The following is a 23,638-nucleotide window of genomic DNA, read 5'->3' as shown; positions in this document are numbered from 1 at the left end:
TCTTGCAAAATAACCTTATTTTTGGGATTTGAATTGCTGTCACACTGCAACAGGCCTGAGTCACCCACACACAACAGTTCAATAAGAGGAACCAAAAAAATTGAATTCATATGAGCCTTCAATTCAATATAGTCCTTTAGAATAATTTAAAGTAATTTCAGATGCATTTCAGACATATTGAAAATGAATCACAAGCACTTCTGGGATAAATCCAATGACATATGCCAGATATATCACTTGGCAGATGACCGCTCCGTTAATGTGGATGTCAGCTCCCCTGAAGTCAATTTAATTAAGAAGATATCGAGCCCGGATATTCCAGCCCTGCTCACCTCTTACTATCTCTGAATGACTCATTAAATAAATGTTATTCTATATAAAATACAGTATCAAAATATGCTTTACTTCACCGGAAGGTGCAACACATGGAGGAAAAAACGAAAACAGGGAAGAGAAAATCCCCCCATTGCAAATGAGCTGAGAAAGAAGCTCGAACACTTTTCTCCTTCCGTTTCACTCCTCCACTCCTTTTCTTTCTACTTACCCTTCTTGCTCTTTCTCTGTCCCTATTTTTGCAGTGGAGAGGGACCAGCCCTGCAGCTGCAGTGCTCCTGTCTGCCACCCAAACTGACGCAGAGGGAATCCAAAAACACTATTTACCCCTCTAAACTGTCTCATACTCCTTAACAGATCCATACCAGACAGAGAACACAGCCCCACTCACACCAACTGAGGAGGACCACAGGCTTAATGGCTAATGAGTCTTCAGTCACAGAAAAGACAAGTCAAATAAAAAAATCCTAATAAAGGTTCCCTATCCCATCTCCACTAGAGACAGAGCAGAACAAAAGATAGAGAAGTCCTTTACCCGGCCTCCAGAGCAGGGAGGGTTAAGGCACGCTCTGCTTCCCGAGCAGCCCATGGTCCAGACTCAGTCTCCCCCAGGCTACGGAGGCCCAGAACACCAGGACACACACAGGACAGCAGCCCTGGTGGACACCACCTCTCTAGGACTTCACCTACATCTGACTGAGGCACAACTGAAAAGGTGCTCCATTGGCCCTGCTATCTGTGTGCTGAGAGCTTTACCATATTCTCCCTAAGAGAGGGGCATGGTGCAGAGTGCTGTGGGTCAGCCTCCTCACAGAGCTGAAATGAGGTCAATTTAAGACAGTGGTAGCAGGCAGCAGTGGTAACAGGCAAACCGGAGCAAATTGAGATAGGTTGTGTCCCAAATGTCACCCTATTCACTATATCGAGCACTACTACATTTGACCACAGCCCTATGGGCCTTGGTCAAAAGTAATGCAATACATAGGAAATAGGGTGTCATTTGGGATACAGGCAGCCATAGATAAAAAGGCCTTTTCAGTTTAGTTGAACTAATATGTGAGCAAATCCCCATTATAATTCTGAGGACAGGCTACCCTCATGTACTACACCATGATAATATCATGTACATAAGATGATCCTCCATGGGAGGTTTAGATCTTTTTGACTTTATGTTTTGTTTTACCCCATATGTAACTCTGTGTTGTTGTTTTTATCGCACTGCTTTGCTTTATCTTGGCCAGGTCGCAGTTGTAAATGAGAACTTGTTCTCAAGTGGCTTACCTGGTTAAATAAAGGTGAAATAAATAAAATAAAAAATTAAGAAAACCAGTAATCAATCCAGATCCAGTTCTAATAGTCTGAGAATGTTGAGTGAAAAATACATACAAAGGAAGATTAAAGAAGGGCAGGCAGGAAAATGACAAAAAATGTCTGGAAAGTGAGAGAGGATAATTAAGGGTGTTATTATCATCCTAATCATTTAAATTATAATGTTCTTTACAAACAGCAATGAACAACATTAACTTTTGAATCACACCTCTGTCTCTTCTTCTACAGATATTGCAGTAATCTATGTCCAGTGCTGACAGGAATTAGCCAAACAGGTCAATAGAAATGGGAGAGGCTATACAGACACGCCTGGTGCCCAAATTATTGACGTATGTCGCACAGCTTTAGAGTGGCGATGAAGGGATCAGGTTCAGTCAGTTCAGTCAGAATGGATCCGATTCAGTCAGTTCAGTCAGAATGGATCCGGTTCAGTCAGTTCAGTCAGAATGGATCCGGTTCAGTCAGTTCAGTCAGAATGGATCCGGTTCAGTCAGTTCAGTCAGAATGGATCCGGTTCAGTCAGTTCAGTCAGAATGGATCCGGTTCAGTCAGTTCAGTCAGAATGGATCCGGTTCAGTCAGTTCAGTCAGAATGGATCCGGTTCAGTCAGTTCTGTCAGAATGGATCCGGTTCAGTCAGTTCAGTCAGTCTTCGAGATGAGCCCTGAACAAAAAGTATGCTTCAGGCATACCAGAGTTACTTTTATAATCTAAGAATATAATGCTTATCTTTATACAAAATATTCTGATCAAAAACTAACGAATTAGCCTCCTTCTGTATGTCTATATCTGTATAGCAGACGCAGCAGCCATCTGACATCAAGAAATGCACGTCAGTGCCTATATCTCTATCTCCCTCTATCTCTCTGGGGTTAGGCCTAAGCTTCTCTTCCTTTGTGTGTATATATATATATACAGTACCAGTCAAATGTTTGGACACACCTACTCATTTATTTTCAATATTTTCTACATTGTAGCTTTGATGACAGCTTTGCACACTCTTGGCATTCTCTCAATCAGCTTCACCTAGAATGCTTTTCCAACAGTCTTGAAGGAGTTCCCACATATGCTGAGCACTTGTTGGCTGCTTTTCCTTCACTCTATGGTCCAACTCATCCCAAACCATCTCTATTTGGTTGAGGTCAGGTGATTGTGGAGGCCAGGTCATCTGATGCAGCACTCCTTCACTCTTCCTTCTTGGTCAAATAGCCCTTACACAGCCTGGAAGTGTGATTTGGGTCATTGTCCTGTTGAAAAACAAATGATAGTCCCACCAAGCACAAACCAGATGGGATCGCGTATCACTGCAGAATGCTGTGGTATCCATGCTGGTTAAGTGTGCCTTGAATTCTAAATAAATCACTGACATTGTCACCAGCAAAGCACCCACACACCATCACACCCCCTCCTCCATGCTTCACGGTGCGATCCACACATGCAGAGATCATCCGTTCACCAACTCTGCGTCTCACAAAGACACGGCGGTTGGAACCAAAAATCTCACATTTGGACTCATCAGACCAAAGGACAGATTACCACCAGTCTAATGTCCATTGCTCGTGTTTCTTGGCCCAAGCAAGTCTCTTCTTATTATTCGTGTCCTTTAGTAGTGGTTTCTTTGCAGCAATTCGACCATGAAGGCCTGATTCACACAGTCTCCTCTGAACAGTTGATGTTGAGATGTGTCTGTTACTTGAACTCCGTGCAGCATTAATTTGGGCTGCAATTTCTGAGGCTGGTAACTCTAATGAATTTATCCTCTGCAGCAGAGGTAACTCTGGGTCTTCCTTTCCTGTGGTGGTCCTCAAGAAAATAACAACGCTTGATGGTTTCTGCACTTGAAGAAACTTCCAAAGTTCTTGACATTTTCCGTATTGACTGACCTTCATGTCTTAAAGTAATGATGGACTTTCGTTTATCTTTGCTTATTTGAGCTGTTCTTGCCATAATATGGACTTGGTCGTTTACCAAATAGGGCAATCTTCTGTCTACCACCCCTACCTTCTCACAACATAACTGATTGGCTGAAACGCACACAAATTAATTTTTAACAAGGCACACCTGTTAATTGAAATGCCTTCCAGGTGACTACCTCATGAAGCTGGTTGAGAGAATGCCAAGAGTGTAGAAAGCTGTCATCAAGGCAAAGGGTGGCTACTTTGAAGAATATAACATTTGTTCAACACTTTTTTGGTTACTACATGATTCCATATGTGTTATTTCATAGTTTTGATGTCTTAACTATTATTATACAATGTAGAAAATAGTAAAAATAAAGAAAAACCCTTGAATGGGTAGGTGTGTCTAAACTTTTGACAGGTATGTATATTTATACAGTGCATTCGGAAAGTATTCAGACCCCTTGACTTTTTCCACATTTTCTTACGTTACAGCTGTCGTGACATGACTTACTTTAACGTATGACTGTTATTTATCGAATCACCTATCTATGTTTAATTGTCACTCGATTAAATTAATCATGTAACAATTAACTCATTAGGAAGAACCACGGAAGAAGTTGTTTAATGAGTTACCATCTCCCTAATTAAACTCTTAGAAGATATATATGTTATATATCGATAACAGTCGCTTATTAAATAGTTACCTCTTATCAGTCTCATTCTGAACGTCGCATAGTCCTTGAACCTGCAAGAACCCTAACCTTATTGCTGAATCAGCAATACACAAATTGGCTTAATTATTTATTTACTAACTAAATAAATAATAACACAATACAAACACACATAGGTCATTGATTATTAACATAATACAATGAAAACAGGTCCCTAGTGGACTGGACTAACATTAGCATGAATGGTTTGGTAGTGGAGGGGTCAGAATGGAAGGGAGAGACAGAGATTCAAACTATCGTAGTTACTTTGGAAACTACGCTCACAGTAATCATAATATTTATGCACCCTAATAATCGCTCATTCGGATTAGAAATGCAACAAGTATTTACGTGTTGCTGTTGTCGATAGTTGAGTTGATGATATAGGACTCTGGTTTGTCCACCAGAGATCTCAATGTCCTTGGTAGAGTTTCTGGTCGTAGTGGTGGTTAGAATGGATACTTCAGATGTACCAGCGGTTGTCGGAGAGGGATCGTCCTTTCCAACTCGTGTTTAGTGACTCCCGAGTGGCGCAGTGGTCTAAGGCACTGCATCGCAGTGCTAGCTGTGCCACTAGAGATCCTGGTTTGAGTCCAGGCTCTGTCGCAGCCGGCCGCGACCAGGAGACCCATGGGCGGCACATAATTGGTCCAGCGTCATCCAAGGTAGGGGAGGGTTTGGCCAGCAGAGATGTGGGTTCGTTTCCCATGGGGGGCCAGTATGATAAAAAAAAATCAACAAAAGAAATGTATGTATTCACTAACTGGAGCATTTCAATTTTGGAGAATCTCTTATAAAATGGGTCAAAATCATGTATAGTAACCCTAGGTGTAAAATAGTAAATATGTTTTAAACTGTCAAGAGGAGTGAAACAAGGTTGTCCACTATCGGCATATCTATTTATTGTGGCCATCGAGATGTTAGCTATTAAAATCAGATCCAATAATAATATCAGAGGATTAGAAATCCAGGGCTTAAAAACAAAGGTGTCATTGTGCGCTGATGATTCATGTTTTCTTTTAAATCATTTACATTTACATTTACGTTATTTAGCAGACGCTCTTATCCAGAGCGACTTACAGTTAGTGAATACATATATATATATATTTTTTTTCATACTGGCCCCCCGTGGGAATCAAACCCTCTATCAACTGAGCCACAACTGAGCCACAACTAGAATCCCTCCACAGCCTCATAGAGGATCTAGATACATTTTCTAACCTCTCTGGATTACAACCAAATTATGACAAATGTACAATATTACATATTGGATCACTAAAAAATACAATTTTTACATTACCATGTAGTTTACCAATAAAATGGTCTGATGGTGATGTGGATATACTCGGAATACTTATCCCAAAGGAAATAAATGATCTCACTTCAATAAATTTTAATAGAAAGTTAGCAAAAATAGATAAGATCTTGCTACCATGGAAAGGTAAATACCTGTCAATTTGTGGAAAAATTATTATTAAAAGTATTATCCCAGTTTACCTATTGCTTATGGTCTTGCCTACGCCTAGCAAACAGTTTTTTAAATTATATGAGAAAAAAATATTCCATTTTATTTGGAACGGCAAGCCAAACAAAATTAAAAGGGCCTATTTATATAATGCATATGAATTCGGAGGACAGAAATTATTAAATATTAAAGCATTAGACCTATCACTAAAAGCTTCAGTCATACAAAAGTTATACTTAAATCCGAACTGGTTCTCAAGCAAATTAGTAAGATTGTCTCACCCAATGTTCAAGAATGGCCTTTTCCCCTTTATTCAGATTACAACCACTCATTTTCAGATATTTGAAAAGGAAATAATCTCCCAAATATCACTATTTCTAAAACAAGCCATAGAAAGTTGGTTGCAATTTCAATTTAATCCTCCAGAAACGACAGAACAAATAATGCAACAAATATTGTGGTTAAATTCAAATGTACTAATTGACAAAAAAAACTTTATTTTTTGACAAAATTTTAAAAAAAAGGTATACTCTTCGTAAATGATATCATCGGTAGGACTGGTGGAGTTATGCATGCAGCTAACAAAAACGTATGGAAATGTCTGCTCTACCCAAAATTACAACCAAATAATTGCAGCCTTACCGCAAAAATGGAAGAGGAAAGTGGAAGGGGGAGAAAGTAAGGAACTTGTCTGTCAGCCTTGCATTGAAGAACATAATTGGTTAAGGAAAACTGTGATAAATAAAAAAGTATATCAGTTTCATTTAAGGACCAAAGGATTGACAGCCGTCCCATATAGATTGCAAAATAGTTGGGAAGAGATTTTTGATGTACCGATCCCATGGCATAGTGTTTATGAACTGACATGCAAAACGACACCGGATTCAAAAATTTGAATCTTTCAATTTAAATTATTATATAAAATTCTTGATACCAATATATTGTTATTCATATGGGGGATACAATCTTCCCAGCTCTGCAGATTTTGCTGTGAAGAGACAGAATAATTAGATCATTTGTTTTGGTTCTGTCCATTTGTAGCTTGTTTTTGGACACAGGTCCAGGAATGGCTAAAGGATTGCAATATTTACCTGGAGCTAACCTTGCAGATCTGTCATAGTCAATCAATCAATAATCTATAGAAGCAATGAGAATAGAAAGGTTCAGCACTTTTGTAAAACATCACAGTACAGTTGAAATATATAAGGCAAATAAAAATCCTATATGGATGGTGTTAAGAGATAGATGGGAGGTGTTGAATGGAGTTGAAGGATGGGACTAATAACAAATAACAACACATAATAACAAGATAACTAATAATGTGAGCATACTGTGTCCATAATAAGTATGTAGGTTGTATGTTGGGAGCTTTTGGGAAAGAGCACAGTTAGAAAGATATGGCATATAGAAGCATACCGGATGGACATCATGAAATTGATCGGAGAGGTTGAGAGTAGAAGAAGTTCAGGAGCAAAAACTAATAAAAACAAATAAAATAGAATTATTGTAAAATTGACTGTATCCATAAAATGTAGAGAGTAAGTATAAGCTGGAAGTAGAGGCCTAAGCATTGTTGTTCACTAATTTACCCCAAGTAGGGAAAGGATGGCGGGGTTGAACAGTAATAAAGGGGAGTATATATATAAAAAACATGGGGGATTGGAAGTGATGCAGACAAATACATTGATGGAAGTTACAATCTATCTGCAATATTAAGCTGATCTACCCCCCCCCCCCCCCCCCCCCCCAAAAAAAATAAAAAAAATAACGGTAAGTCGCTCTGGATAAGAGCGTCTGCTAAATGACTAAAATGTAAATGTAGTGAAAGTTCTCTAGACGACTATACATGCCAGCTGCAGACTGAAATGATAAGGTCTAGTGCATTGTCTTCCTCTTCACCTCATGTTGAGAGTTTCAGAGTACTCTCATACTTAATCATATATTTTATACAACATTTAGATGTAAAATTGATAGATAAAATATGTACACTTTCCGAGTTACAGTTATTACTTGATACCATCCTTAATGACATCACAAAATAATAAACAATATTACATGATTATTCTTTAGATCCCCACTGACCATTTCAAACACTTGTTCCAAAGTCCAATCTTTTGATGTTGGAGTCTTGGTGGGAAGACTTCCTTTGTTAACAAAGAGGTCCTTTCTCCCAATACTTCATGGCAAGGAAGAGAAAGTCTGCACGGTATTTACAACCGGTCATAAAACTGGCTCCCAGGAAAGGGGGTGTTCAAACCTTTGCCTAGCCGGCATGTTTGATCCTCAACCCATGAGGGCAAGTCATGACATACACAGCCGTATTCTAAAATGTATTGAATTGTATTTTTTTAGAATATTCGCATTAACATTTGTCGCCAATTGGATGGAAACCTAGCTATAGACACCCTAAAGACTCTGGCAAGTGCGCTAGTCCAGTGTCACTTTGATTATGCCTGCACATCATGGCTCACCAGCAGCCCCAAACATCTCTAGAATAAGCTTGTAACAAGGTTGAGCAATTTTTCATCTCTATCTCTGTAATGTGTCTGTATCTATGTCATTGTATATGGTGTATGTATTTATGTAAACTAATTGGGAACATGGGGCTTCCCGAGTGGCGCAGCGGTCTAAGGCACACTGACTACGGTCGCCAGTTGTACGGAGTTTCCTCCGACACATTGGTGCAGTATGGCTTGGCGGGGTCGTGTTTCGGAGGACGCATGGCTCTCGACCTTCGCCTCTCCCGAGTCCGTACGGGAGTTGCAGCGATGGGACAAGACTGTAACTACCAATTGAAGGGTAAAACAATTACATCAAATTAGGAACACAATGGAAATAAGTCCCTGACTTTATTGTGCAATCGCAGTCACTTTTAAAAATCTTTGTGTATAAATATATTTTACTGACAAATAAAATCAATCAATGAATCAATCAATCCAAACTGGGCAGCCAATTGATGAATGGAAAGAGAAACACCAAAAGGTTTAATGACATTCGGAGATTGTCAAGCCAAGCCTTTGATCCTGTGTAAGCCTACAAGGTAGGGAGGGATGTCGTTTCTGTTTGTCGAGATTGAAATAGTCTATTTATTGTGGTGTTGAAAATGCAAACCATGATATTGAAGTGCCTGAAGTCAGTATGCTTTGTTTATTGGTTGTGTCGTGCATTGGCAAAGAAACTTGTTGGTGGAAAATTTGTTGCATATATTTTATATGCTTGTAAATATGGCATCAAAATGTTGAAAATCTAACTTCCCCCTAGCTGATCATTGTCTGCAGCCAGCTCTGATTGTAGTGTAATGAAACAGGCAGGGAGAGTGAGCTCGTCTGTGGTGGTTGGTGAACCCTCAACCTTCTGGCCCATAGCCCTGCATGGCATCGACAAAAGCATGCTAAAGTGGCAAAGTCGGTATCCACATTTATGTACACAGGCTCGCTACAGTTATTGTTATTTTTGGTCGTAAACATTATTTTGAGTTAATTCTATGAGGGAGGAAGGTATTCCATTTATTTTACAGTAGAAGGGGAAGGCCATGTGAAAATATTTTTAATGTTGGGGAGGGGGTGCATTTTTTTATGACACCTTGACTTGGACCAGCCCCTTACAGTACATTTAAGGAAATCAGTCAATTTAAATGAATTCATTAGGCCCTAATCTATGGATTTCACATGACTGGAAAAACATATATGCATCTATTGGCCACAGAACCCCCCCCAAAAAAAGTAGGGGCGTGGATCAGAAAACCAGTCAGTATCTGGTGTAACCCCCATTTGCCTCGCATAGAGTTGATCAGGCTGTTGATTGTGGCCTGTGGAATGTTGTCCCACTCCTCTTCAATTGCTGTGTGAAGTTGATGGATATTGGAAAGAACTGAAACACGCTGTCGTACACGTTGATCCAGAGCGTCCCAAACATACTCAATGGGTGACATGTCTGGTGTATAAAGTAATCCTTCTTCCCCCACCCCCATAAAAAAAAAGGTGGTTGTCCCACTGGCTATCATAAGTTGAATGCACCAATTTGTAAGTCGCTCTGGATAAGAGCGTCTGCTAAATGACTTAAATGTAAATGTATACAGACCATGGAAGAACTGGGACATTTTCAGCTTCCAGGAATTATGTATATATCCTTGCGACATGGGGCCGTGTATTATCATGCTGAAACATGAGGTGATGGCGGTGGATGAATGGCATGAGAATGGGCCTCAGGATCTCGTCACGGTATCTCTTTGCATTCAAATTGCTGTAGATGAAATGCAATTGTGTTTGTTGTCCGTAGCTTATGCCTGGCCATACCAGAACCCCACCGCCACCATGGGGCACTCTGTTCACAACGTTGACATCAGCAAACCGCTCACCCACACAACGCCATACAAGCTGTCTGCCATCTGCCAAGTACAGTTGAAACTGGGATTAATCCGTGAAGAGCATACTTCTCCAGCGTGCCAGTGGCCATCCACGGTGAGCATTTGCCCACTGAAGTCGGTTACGATGCCGAACTGCAGTCAGATCAAGACCCTGGTGAGGGTGATGAGAATGCAGATGAGCTACCCTGAGACGGTTTCTGACAGTTTGTGTAGAAATGATTCGGTTGTGCAAACCCACAGTTTAATCAGCTGTCTGTGTGGCTGGTCTCAGATGATCCCACAGGTGAAGAAGCCGGATGTGGGGCTGGCATTGTTACACGTGGTCTGCAGTTGTTAGGCTGGTTGGACGTACTGCCAAATTCTCTAAAACAACATTGGAGGTGGGTTATGGTAGAGAACTTAACATTCAATTATTTGGCAACAGCTCTGGTGGACATTCCTGCAGTCAGCATGCCAATTGCACGCTCCCTCAACACTTGAGACATCTGTGGCATTGTGTTTATTGTCCCCAGCACAAGGTGCATCTGTGTAATGATCATGCCGTTTAATCAGCTTCTTGATATGCCCCACCTATCAGGTGGGTGGATTATCTTGGCAAAGGAGAAATGCTCACTAACAGGGATGTAAACAAATGTGTGATATTTTTCGGGGGATAATTAAGCTTTTTGTGCGCATTGAACATTTTTGGGATCTGAGTAATTGTTTGTTTTTAGTTGTACATTTTTGGTGAAAATCATTACAATAAATGTGCTTTAGCTGTCACCCTGGCCTGATAATGGCTACATCTAGCTACTTCCATCTCCTTACTGCTGGGCAGCAGTGCTCGGCAAGCGGGAGTGAAGGACACTGTCCCCCGTGTTGTTGTGTTGCCGGCTTGCAGCGCAAACTCTTCCCATTTAGCAGTAGACTGACATCCAGATGGTTACAACCAATATTACAAGTTATTTCTCATGTAGACTGCTATCCTACTCAAAATAAAATTATGTGGGATAGAACAAATTGGCCACCACCGCCGGCGACGTGATACAGCTGGTTAGGTTTAAATTACAAATCAATCTTAGGTTGCGTTCCAGAGCTGAGACGTTGCTGCTGCCTGACAGATCTTACAACGCCTGGATAGGTATTTTAAGTATCAGCTAACCACATCATATTTTATAGCAATCTGTCAGTCGATGACACAGTCGATGATGTGGCATGCAACCATTGGTTGATGCATGCAACGTCTGAACAGCATAACGCAACCATTGTCTGCTTATTGCCCCTGCCCCGCGGAGGGGGTGCCCCAGAGCAAAACATCTCACTGGCAAATGTTTCTGGTCGGGGCAAGGCTACTCTGGTCTGCTTATTGCCCCCGCCCCGGCCATAATTTTTTTTCCAGTGAGATGTTTAGCTCTGGGGCACCCCCTCCGCGGGGTGGGGGCAATAAGCAGACCAGTGTGAACCCGCTCTCTTCAGATTTTTATTTTAAGGGGTGTCTTGCGTTCTCTACTGTCTCTGCCTCGGATTTCTTCCCTGTTGTTAGCTAGTGATAGCAAATAATAAGTGAACAACAGGCACAACAAGTAAGTTGTTTTTCTTTATGTTGCCTAATGCCATGTGCGTCCACTTATATCAGTACATTTGTAACAACCTAAACATTACTCTATTTGATCAAATAAGCCTTGTAATTTGACTCTCTCATAGAACTCCATGCAAAAAGGCCTGCTTATCTTGCGAGGACAGATTTTGAGTGGAGGTAATCATCTCGCTTCGTCTCTTCCTCTCTGGTGAGAGAGGAAGCTAGGCCTATTTGAAACATTGCCATCTACTGGCAGCATTTACCCACCAGAATCAGAAGCTCGAAAACCCTATTACAAAAAAAGCTTTAAAACCCTATTAGATTTTTCCCAAAGTCAAAGTAAAAAAATATATATATATATTTTATTTCATTTGGCAATCAAATATAATTTCAGTATAGTTTTATTTTTTAAAATGTTTTTTTTAATGATTTTATTTCCGTTTACTAAATTGTTTTTCCAATGTTAGTTTTACTTTTAGTTTTAGTTTACTATAATAACCTTGACAGCGACATACTGAACCTGTTGAAACCTGACAATATATCTCCAATGAGGCTACTATTGACTTCCAATGGGAGTATAGGAGCTACTGATTGAGAGAGGGGGCTGAGAGGGGGCTGAGACAGCTGCTTTACCAATACCACAGACACCAGGAAATCAGCTCTGCTGTTTTTCTGTCCGTTCAGATAATCACTTTCACAACCATTCCACCTTCCACCCAAACGGAAGGAGCGTGTGTGTGTGTGTGTGTCTGTGTGTGCATGTTGGGAGAGCAACTCTCTCTGAAATCAGTCTTTGGAACAAGGACATTGTCATTAACTGACAGAGCTTAGGCTATACAATAAGCATTTAACCTTAATGTACAGTGGGGAAAAAAGTATTTAGTCAGCCACCAATTGTGCAAGTTCTCCCACTTAAAAAGATGAGAGAGGCCTGTAATTTTGATCATAGGTACACGTCAACTATGACAGACAAAATGAGGAAAAAAAATCCAGAAAATCACATTGTAGGATTTTTAATGAATTTATTTGCAAATTATGGTGGAAAATAAGTATTTGGTCAATAACAAAAGTTTCTCAATACTTTGTTAATCAAATCAAATCAAATCAAATTTTATTGGTCACATGTGCCGAATACAACAGGTGCAGACATTACAGTGAAATGCTTACTTACAGCCCTTAACTTACAGCCCTTAACAAAAAAAGTAGAAGCGCAGAAGTAAAATATAATAACAGTAGGGAGGCTATATATACAGGGGGGTACCGTTGCAGAGTCAATGTGCGGGGGCACCGGCTAGTTGAGGTAGTTGAGGTAATATGTACATGTGGGTAGAGTTAAAGTGACTATGCATAAATAACTAACAGAGTAGCAGCAGCGTAAAAAGGATGGGGTGGGGGGGCAGTGCAAATAGTCCGGGTAGCCATGATTAGCTGTTCAGGAGTCTTATGGCTTGGGGGTAGAAGCTGTTGAGAAGTCTTTCGGACCTAGACTTGGCACTCCGGTACCGCTTGCCGTGCGGTAGCAGAGAGAACAGTCTATGACTAGGGTGGCTGGAGTCTTTGACAATTTTGAGGGCCTTCCCCTTACACCGCCTGGTATAGAGGTCCTGGATGGCAGGAAGCTTGGCCCCAGTGATGTACTGGGCCGTATGCACTACCCTCTGTAGTGCCTTGCGGTCAGAGGCCAAGCAGTTGCCATACCAGGCGGTGATGCAACCAGTCAGGATGCTCTCGATGGTGCAGCTGTAGAATTTTTTTAGGATCTGAGGACCCATGCCAAATCTTTTCAGTCTCCTGAGGGGGAATAGGCTTTGTCGTGCCCTCTTCACGACTGTCTTGGTGTGTTTGGACCATGATAGTTCGTTGGTGATGTGGACACCAAGGAACTTGAAGCTCTCAACCTGTTCCACTACAGCCCCGTCGATGAAAATGGGGGCGTGCTCAGTCCTCTTTTTTTCCCTGTAGTCCACAATCATCTCCTTTGTCTTGGTCACATTGAGGGAGAGGTTGTTGTCCTGGCACCACACGGCCAGGTCTCTGACCTCCTCCCTATAGGCTGTCTCATCGTTGTCGGTGATCAGGCCGACCACTGTTGTGTCGTCGGCAAACTTAATGATGGTGTTGGAGTCATGCCTGGCCATGCAGTCATGGGTGAACAGAGAGTACAGGAGGGGACTGAGCATGTACCCCTGAGGGGCCCCCGTGTTGAGGATCAGTGTGGCAGATGTGTTGTTACCTACCCTTACCACCTGGGGGCAGCCCGTCAGGAAGTCCAGGATCCAGTTGCAGAGGGAGGTGTTTAGTCCCAGTATCCTTAGCTTAGTGATGAGCTTAGAGGGCACTATGGTGTTGAATGCTGAGCTGTAGTCAATGAATAGCATTCTTACGTAGGTGTTCCTCTTGTCCAGGTGGGAAAGGGCAGTGTGGAGTGCAATAGAGATTGCATCATCTGTGGATCTGTTGGGGCGGTATGCAAATTGGAGTGGGTCTAGGGTTTCTGGGATAATGCTGTTGATGTGAGCCATGACCAGCCTTTCAAAGCACTTCATGGCTACAGACGTCAGTGCTACGGGTCGGTAGTCATTTAGGAAGGTTATCTTAGAGTCCTTGGGCACGGGGACTATGGTGGTCTGCTTGAAACATGTTGGTATTACAGACTCAGTCAGGGACATGTTGAAAATGTCAGTGAAGACACTTGCCAGTTGGTCAGCACATGCTCGGAGTACACGTCCTGGTAATCCGTCTGGCCCTGCGGCCTTGTGAATGTTGACCTGCTTAAAAGTCTTACTCACATCGGCTACGGAGAGCGTGATCACATAGTCATCCGGAACAGCTGGTGCTCTCATGCATGCTTCAGTGTTGCTTGCCTCGAAGCGAACATAGAAGTGGTTTAGCTCGTCTGGTAGGCTTGTGTAACTGGGCAGCTCGCGGCTGTGCTTCCCTTTGTAGTCTGTAATAGTTTTCAAGCCCTGCCACATCCGACGAGCGTCAGAGCCAGTGTAGTACGATTCAATCTTAGTCCTGTATTGACTCTTTGCCTGTTTGATGGTTCATCTTTGTTGTACCCTTTGTTGGCAATGACACAGGTCAAACGTTTTCTGTAAGTCTTCACAAGGTTTTCACACACTGTTGCTGGTATTTTGGCCCATTCCTCCATGCAGATCTCCTCTAGAGCAGTGATGTTTTGGGGCTGTCGCTGGGCAACACGGACTTTCAACTCCCTCCAAAGATTTTCTATGGGGTTGAGATCTGGAGACTGGCTAGGCCACTCCAGGACCTTGAAATGCTTCTTACGAAGCCACTCCTTCGTTGCCCGGGCGGTGTGTTTGGGATCATTGTCATGCTGAAAGACCCAGCCACGTTTCATCTTCAATGCCCTTGCTGATGGAAGGAGGTTTTCACTCAAATTCTCACGATACATGGCCCCATTCATTCTTTCCTTTACACGGATCAGTCGTCCTGGTCCCTTTGCAGAAAAACAGCCCGAAAGCATGATGTTTCCACCCCCATGCTTCACAGTAGGTATGGTGTTCTTTGGATGTAACTCAGCATTCTTTGTCCTTCAAACACGACGAGTTGAGTTTTTACCAAAAAGTTATATTTTGGTTTCATCTGACCATATGACATTCTCCCAATCCTCTTCTGGATCATCCAAATGCACTCTAGCAAACTTCAGAAGGGCCTGGACATGTACTGGCTTAAGCAGGGGGACACGTCTGGCACTGCAGGATTTGAGTCCCTGGCGGCGTAGTGTGTTACTGATGGTAGGCTTTGTTACTTTGGTCCCAGCTCTCTGCAGGTCATTCACTAGGTCCCCCCGTGTGGTTCTGGGATTTTTGCTCACCATTCTTGTGATCATTTTGACCCCACGGGGTGAGATCTTGCGTGGAGCCCCAGATCGAGGGAGATTATCAGTGGTCTTGTATGTCTTCCATTTCCTAATAATTGCTCCCACAGTTGATTTCTTCAAACCAAGCTGCTTACCTATTGCAGATTCAGTCTTCCCAGCCTGGTGCAGGTCTACAATTTTGTTTCTGGTGTCCTTTGACAGCTCTTTGGTCTTGGCCATAGTGGAGTTTGGAGTGTGACTGTTTGAGGTTGTGGACAGGTGTCTTTTATACTGATAACAAGTTCAAACAGGTGCCATTAATACAGGTAACGAGTGGAGGACAGAGGAGCCTCTTAAAGAAGAAGTTACAGGTCTGTGAGAGCCAGAAATCTTGCTTGTTTGTAGGTGACCAAATACTTATTTTCCACCATAATTTGCAAATAAATTCATAAAAAATCCTAGAATGTGATTTTCTGGAAAGAAAAATCTCAATTTGTCTGTCATAGTTGATGTGTACCTATGATGAAAATTACAGGCCTCTCTCATCTTTTTAAGTGGGAGAACTTGCACAATTGGTGGCTGATTAAATACTTTTTTTCCCCACTGTATTTCATCCGTGTTTTGACAGTAGTCAGGTGTTAAAGACAACCCTTCCATCCATCTGTCAACTCTATCATCTTGATCCCCTTCTTAATTACTTTACATCTGCATTCTAAAGTCTCAACAAATGGAATGTAACTATGTTCTGACATGTGCTGCCAGAGACATCATTTCAGCAGGTTCCCAGGGGCCTCTGGGGGAAAGGCCTAGCAGACATGGGTTGTGTCCTAAATGGCACCTTTTCCCCTATATAGTGCACAACTTTGGACCTGGGCCCATAGAGCTTTGGTCAGAAGAAGAGCACTATGTAGGGAATAGGGTGCTCTTTGGGACAATTGACGTCCACCACTGCACCAGCGCCACTGTATCAGCCCCCAGTCTGACATTAGCCAGAACCAGATACACACATCAATTTAACTGATATTACCCTCTCTATAAGGAAACACCGAGAGCATTTAAGAACAAATATAAACCCTGGAGGCAGGGAATAATGCTAATGAATTACATGGAATTTGGAAATTATGATGATAAATAATCTCTGTCCCAGGATCAATACCATTTGGTCTCAGTGTAGTTTCTCATGGACAGAGTATCTCATGGACAGTGTAGTTTCTCATGGACAGCACTAATTTGTTATTGATGAAGATGGGAGAGTGGTTTGTTTCCCTCATGAGGTAGTCTGTTTGAACATCTGCAGGCTGATATGTACTGTGACTATCACTGAGAAACACAGCACCCACCCAGCGTTTAAGCGCTTATCAAGGCAGCAGGGATAATGAAGGGGGAAGAAAAACACACTTATTTGGAGGTAAGGGGCTTTGGCAAGACAGCTATTTCCTCAAAAAGACCTCTGGCTGCCTCACAAATGGCACCTACTTCCCTTTATGGTGGACAAATGTTGACTTTTGGTCAAAAGTGGTGCACTATAGAGGGAAAAAGTGCCCTGTATATCAGGACCTTTAGTGAACTACTGCCATTATCTAATACTGTAGAGACACAATTGATGGTCCTAGTGTATCTAACATGGAAATAAATGTTTAGGTGAAAGGTTAAATTACATGATACTATAAAAGATGGTCTAAAGATGAAAGCTTTCAAAGGTCAAGTGACAGTGCTGAGAGCAAATGGCCAGTCCTCTGATAACTGAGGAAGCATGTCACTTCATGCACTTAATCTATTGCTGTGTGTGTGTGTGTGTTTATTATAGAGAATTTATAAAGAAATAATTTCATTTTTTAATATTTTAAAAACGTTAACGCACTTGGACTGAAACAAGGTGTAAAAACATTTTCTGATCCATTTCATCAAGGACAATTCTATAGTTAGTTGGCACTAATCTGGCCAAGGTGAAGGAAATAGCTTATGGCACTATAGGCTATGTGTCCCAGCAGGGTCAGATAGCGGCTGTTTTTACACTGTGTTTATGGAGACTTGGCATGGGAATCTAACAATGACATCACTCACCCAGTATATACAGTTGAAGTCGGAAGTTTACATACACTTAGGTTGGAGTCATTAAAACTCGTTTTTCTCCCACTCCACAAATTTCTTGTTAACAAACTATAGTTTTGGAAAGTCGGTTAGGACATCTACTTTGTGCATGACACAAGTAATTTTTCCAACAATTGTTTACAGACAGATTATTTCACTTATAATTCACTGTATCACAATTCCAGTGGGTCAGAAGTTTACATACACTAAGTTGACTGTGCCTTTAAACAGCTTGGAAAATTCCAGAAAATTATGTCATGGCTTTAGAAGATTCTGATAGGCTAATTTACATCATTTCAGTCAATTGGAGGTGTACCTGTGGATGTATTTCAAGGCCTACCTTCAAACTCAGTGCCTCTTCGCTTGACATCATGGGAAAATGAAAATAAATCAGCCAAGACCTCAGAAGACAAATTGTAGACCTCCACCGGTCTGGTTCATCATTGGGAGCAATTTCCAAACGCCTGAAGGTATCACGTTCATCTGTACAAACACTAGTATGCAAGTATAAACACCATGGGACCACGCAGCCGTCATACCGCTCAGGAAGGAGACGCGTTCTGTCTCCTAGAGATGAACGTACTTTGGTGCGAAAAGTGCAAATCAATCCCAGAACAACAGCAAAGGACCTTGTGAAGATGCTGGAGGAAACAGGTACAAAAGTATCTATAGCCACAGTAAAACGAGTCCTATATCGACATAACCTGAAAGACCGCTCAGCAAGGAAGAAGCCACTGCTCCAAAACCGCCATAAAAAAGCCAGACTACAGTTTGCAACTGCACATGAGGACAAAGGTCGTACTCTTTGGAGAAATGTCCTGTGGTCTGATGAAACAAAAATAGAACTGTTTTGCCATAATGACCATCGTTATGTTTGGAGGAAAAAGGGGGATGGTTGCAAGCCGAACAACACCATCCCAACCGTGAAGCACGGGGGTGGCAGCATCATGCTGTGGGGGTGCTTTGCTGCAGGAGGGACTTGTGCACTTCACAAAATAGATGGCATCATGAGGAAGGAAAATTATGTGGATATATTGAAGCAACATCTCAAGACATCAGTCAGGAAGTTAAAGCTTGGTCGGAAATGGGTCTTCCAAATGGACAATGACCCCAAGCATACTTCCAAAGTTGTGGCAAAATGGCTTAAGGACAACAAAGTCAAGGTATTGGAGTGGCCATCACAAAGCCCTGACCTCAATCCTATAGAAAATGTGTGGGCAGAACTGAAAAAGTGTGTGCGAGCAAGGAGGCCTACAAACCTGACTCAGTTACACCAGCTCTGTGAGGAGGAATGGGCCAAAATTCACCCAACCTATTGTGGGAAGCTTGTGGAAGGCTACCCGACACGTTTGACCCAAGTTAAACAATTTAAAGGCAATGCTACCAAATACTAATTGAGTGTATGTAAACTTCTGACCCACTGGGAATGTGATGAAATAAATAAAAGTTGAAATAAATCATTCTCTCTACTATTATTTCACATTCTTAAAATAAAGTGGTGATCCTAACTGACCTAAGACAGGGCATTTTTACTAGGATTAAATGTCAGGAATTGTGAAAAACTGAGTTTAAATGTATTTGGCTAACGTGTATGTAAACTTCCGACTTGAACTGTACTAAGCCATAATGGTACAAGAAACATACAGCATAATATGTATGAGCTGAAAATACAATATTTGGCCAAGAGTTCTACAAATATTTGTTTAACTGTACACAATTGTATAGCCTAAGCATGAGTTCATATTCCACATCTGCAAGTCTCTACTATGACAGCTTAATTTGTGTTATGGCAACCAAAATGAAGGAGGGTCGCGGTTGGTCTGGGTTGGTGTGGGGTGTACGGTATAGTGAGCCAGGGAGAGGGGAGTTGCTGATAGGATAAGCTCATCTGTAGTGCACTGTGGGAAGGTGTAATTGCCCCAGGGTACTTGTTCCTGAGAATGGAATCAAAACAAACAGTGAGCTGAAGACACACACGCACGTACACACGAAAGCACACACACAAGCACACACACACACATCTATAAATGTCCATATAAACACACCCAGTGTTCTATCTGACCAAGCAGCGTGAGCAACATGATTAAGAAGCACAATGTAATCTAATGTACTAAATTCTAACTGTAACTAATGTCGTTAATTCTATCAGTATAAAAAGCAACAATAACTCCCATACCAGAACAGTCTTTGTTCCTATGTGTATTTTTATGGTTAAGGCCAAGACCTCCATACAGAAACACTAGTTAAACAGAAAAGGTGTGTGTTTCCTACCTTTACCAGGGTTTGCTGCAGGACCACCACAATGGCCTGAAATTTGCAGTTACTTGCAGCCAGGAGTCCCTGGAGCTGCTGGAGGCTCTGGTTCATCCTCTCACACTGTGCCTGGTAACTCTCCGTGCCCCTCGCACTGCACTCTGTGGGCATCAGGTCTGGTGGCACTGGTGGCTGCTGCTGAGGCTGCGGCTGGCACCGTGGTGTCACCCTCGGTCTGTTCTTGTCCACTGCAAGAGAACATCCACCGTTCAGCGTTGTCACAACGTTCAGCATCATCATTCCCCCCTCCATGATACCCGTGGCTGGGTAGAAGACTAGCAACCCATAAACTCCAGCCAGAGTCTACTGTACAGTAATACTCCAGCCCAGCTCCAGCCTATACAGGATGGCTGTCTGTCCAGTAAAGATGGAGTACAGTACAGAACAGTGGCACTGTCCTGACTCCTGTCCAGAGAGCCCACTTAGTACCAGGGAGATGATTCACAGAGCCATTAGTTCCCAGAGAGAGAGAGAGAGAGGCTCCACTCCACCAGCCCCACCACGCAGCAAAATGGAGCCCCTGAATGAGATTACATCTCCATCTCCTGATTCAATCTTCCTCCTGCTCTGCTCTCCAGACAGACGCTGTGTTCGCCGGAGCATGCTTATTTTAGCAGGGCTGTGCCACAATGGTTTTGATTTACAGAAGCTTTATAAATATAAACACCCCTCCGCATAATAACTGCATGGATCCCACTAATGAACAGAAGTCTATGTTAGCACTGCCACAGCTTCTCAAAAGTGAAAGGAGACAGACAGAGCGTTAGTGGTGTTAGCTACAGTGTGTTTAATTGATATTGGACACCTGTGGCTGGCTGGCAAGCTGTGAGGTGCTAGGTGCTGCTTGCCTCGTTCTGTTGGGGGAAAGGCTGGGTAATATGTAATGGGACAGTGAGGACAGGCTTAGACATAGCAGGAATACCAGCATTAATGAGGGAAAGATAGCACCAATGCCCTGTTACGCTTCCATTCATGTTACACTGGGATCTGGACAGATTGAGGATTTAGGAGGACAACTGGCAACCGTAATTAAAACACAAGAACAAACAAACGTGATAGTGTGTTCTGTTTTTGAATGTGACTGGTGAGAGCTATGTGTAGTACAGTAGAGTTCTATGGACGAGAAACTCCACTTAGAAATTTGCCATCTACTTCCTACATACACTTATGCTGATGTCTGAACATTCAAAACATTAATATCCCTGTACAGACATACTATATGTACCCCATGAACCCATCGATTAACATACAGGGTAAAATTACTCCAGTTAAATTTAGAGTGGCAAGGACGGCAGCATCCAAACACAGTACAACAGTGAGGTAGAGGATACAACAGTGAGGGAGAGGATACAACAGTGTAGGAGAGGATACAACAGTGTAGGAGAGGATACAACAGTGAGGGAGAGGATACAACAGTGTAAGAGAGGATACAACAGTGAGGGAGAGGATACAACAGTGTAGGAGAGGATACAACAGTGTAGGAGAGGATACAACAGTGAGGGAGAGGATACAACAGTGTAGGAGAGGATACAACAGTGAGGGAGAGGATACAACAGTGTAGGAGAGGATACAACAGTGTGGGAGAGGATACAACAGTGTAGGAGAGGATACAACAGTGAGGGAGAGGATACAACAGTGAGGGAAAGGATACAACAGTGAGGGAGAGGATACAACAGTGAGGGAAAGGATACAACAGTGAGGGAGAGGATACAACAGTGTGGGAGAGGGTAAATATATATTTGTACTATATTTTTCTTCTTCATTATTTTCCCCTAACCCTATCATCTCTCCTCTAATTGGAGTAAACTAATGGACAACAAAACTTAGGCTTCTACTTCCAGCTTATACATACTATACACATTTTACGGACACAGTATATTTTACATTAGTTATTTAAATTTTTAAATTTTAGTCATTTAGCAGACGCTCTTATCCAGAGCGACTTACAGTTAGTGAGTGCATACATTTTTCATACTATCTTGATTAGTTTTTTTTATCCCACCCTTCAGCTCCCTTCAACCCCTGCCATCGATCTCTGACCACCATCCAGTTTTGATTTCTATTAGCCATATATTTTTCAACTGTGCTGTGATGTTTCACAAAAGTCCTGAATCTTTCTATTCTCATAGTTTCTACAAATTGTAAATTAAAGATAAAATGTTTTCTAATAGTATTTAAATATTATTGATCGATTGACTATTACTTTTTAAATCACCCAGCAGTGCTATTTGCAGAGTTTGCTCCAGGTAAATGTTGTAATTCTTCAGCCATTCCTGAACCTGAGACCAAAAACAAGCTACATATGGGCAGTACCAAAACAAGTGATCTAATGATTCTGTCTCTTCGTAGCAAAATCTGTAGTGCTGGGATGGTTGTATCTCCATGTATACAACATTCTATTGGTTGCAAGAATTTTATATAATGATTTAAATGTAAAAACTTAATGAATCCGCCGTTGTTTTGTGTATCAGTTCATAAACCATGTGCCATGGAATCGGTATATCGAAAATCTCTTCCCAAATATTTTGCAACCTGTATGGCACAGCTGTCAATTATTTGGAACTTAAATTAAACTGGTATACTTTTTTCTTTAACACAATTTTCTTTAACCAGTTTTGGTCTTTAATGCAAGGCCGACAGACAAGTTCCTTACCCTTTCCCCCTTCCACTTGCCTCTTCCATTTTTGCGGTAATGCTGCAATTACTTGGTTCTAATTTTGAATAGAGCAGACATGTCCATATATTTTTGTTAGCTGTATGTGTGACATACAGTGAGGGAAAAAAGTATTTGATCTCCTGCTGATTTTGTACGTTTGCCCACTGACAAAGAAATTATCATTCTATAATTTTAATGGTAGGTTTATTTGAACAGTGAGAGACACAATAACAACAAAATAATCCAGAAAAATGCATGTCAAAAATGTTATAAATTGATTTGCATTTTAATGAGGGAAATAAGTATTTGACCCCCTCTCAATCAGAAAGATTTCTGGCTCCCAGGTGTCTTTTATACAGGTAACGAGTTGAGATTAGGAGCACACTCTAATCTCAGCTTGTTACCTGTATAAAAGACACCTGTCCACAGAAGCAATCAATCAATCAGACTCCAAACTCTCCACCATGGCCAAGACCAAAGAGCTCTCCAAGGATGTCAGGAACACCATCCCCACCGTCAAACATGGAGGTGGAAACATTATGCTTTGGGGGTGTTTTTCTGCTAAGGGGACAGGACAACTTCACCGCATCAAAGGGACGATGGACGGGGCCATGTACCGTCAAATCTTGGGTGAGAACCTCCTTCCCTCAGCCAGGGCATTGGAAATGGGTCATGGACGGGTATTCCAGCATGACAATGACCCAAAACACACGGCCAAGGCAACAAAGGAGTGGCTCAAGAAGAAGCACATTAAGGTCCTGGAGTGGCCTAGCCAGTCTCCAGACCTTAATCCCATAGAAAATCTGTGGCGGGAGCTGAAGGTTCGAGTTGCCAAACGTCAGCATCGAAACCTTAATGACTTGGAGAAGATCTGCAAAGAGGAGTGGAACAAAATCCCTCCTGAGATGTGTGCAAACCTGGTGGCCAACTACAAGAAACATCTGACCTCTGTGATTGCCAACAAGGGTTTTGCCACCAAGTACTAAGTCACGTTTTGCAGAGGGGTCAAATAATTATTTCGCTCATTAAAATGCAAATCAATTTATAACATTTTTGACATGCGTTTTTCTGGATTTTTTTGTTGTTATTCT

At 41.9% G+C, this 23,638-nt stretch overlaps 1 protein-coding gene across 1 annotated transcript in view; it reads right to left on the bottom strand.

Annotated features, from left to right (window-relative positions):
* Positions 1–20,143, bottom strand: part of LOC311107656 (microtubule-associated tumor suppressor 1 homolog A-like) — a gene marked incomplete at both ends in the record, with an annotated part of 66,231 nt that extends 46,088 nt beyond the window's left edge. Inside the window, one exon of the mRNA XM_084150183.1 lies at positions 19,850–20,143. Coding sequence (XP_084006309.1) covers positions 19,850–20,143 — 294 coding nt within the window. The remainder of the gene's footprint in view (positions 1–19,849) is intronic.
* Between the last annotated feature and the right edge of the window lie 3,495 nt (positions 20,144–23,638).

The sequence above is a fragment of the Coregonus lavaretus genome, assembly GCF_964263955.1.
Source record: "Coregonus lavaretus genome assembly, chromosome: 32".
NCBI lineage: Eukaryota > Metazoa > Chordata > Actinopteri > Salmoniformes > Salmonidae > Coregonus > Coregonus lavaretus.
This window is presented reverse-complemented; position numbering and strand designations above follow the sequence as displayed.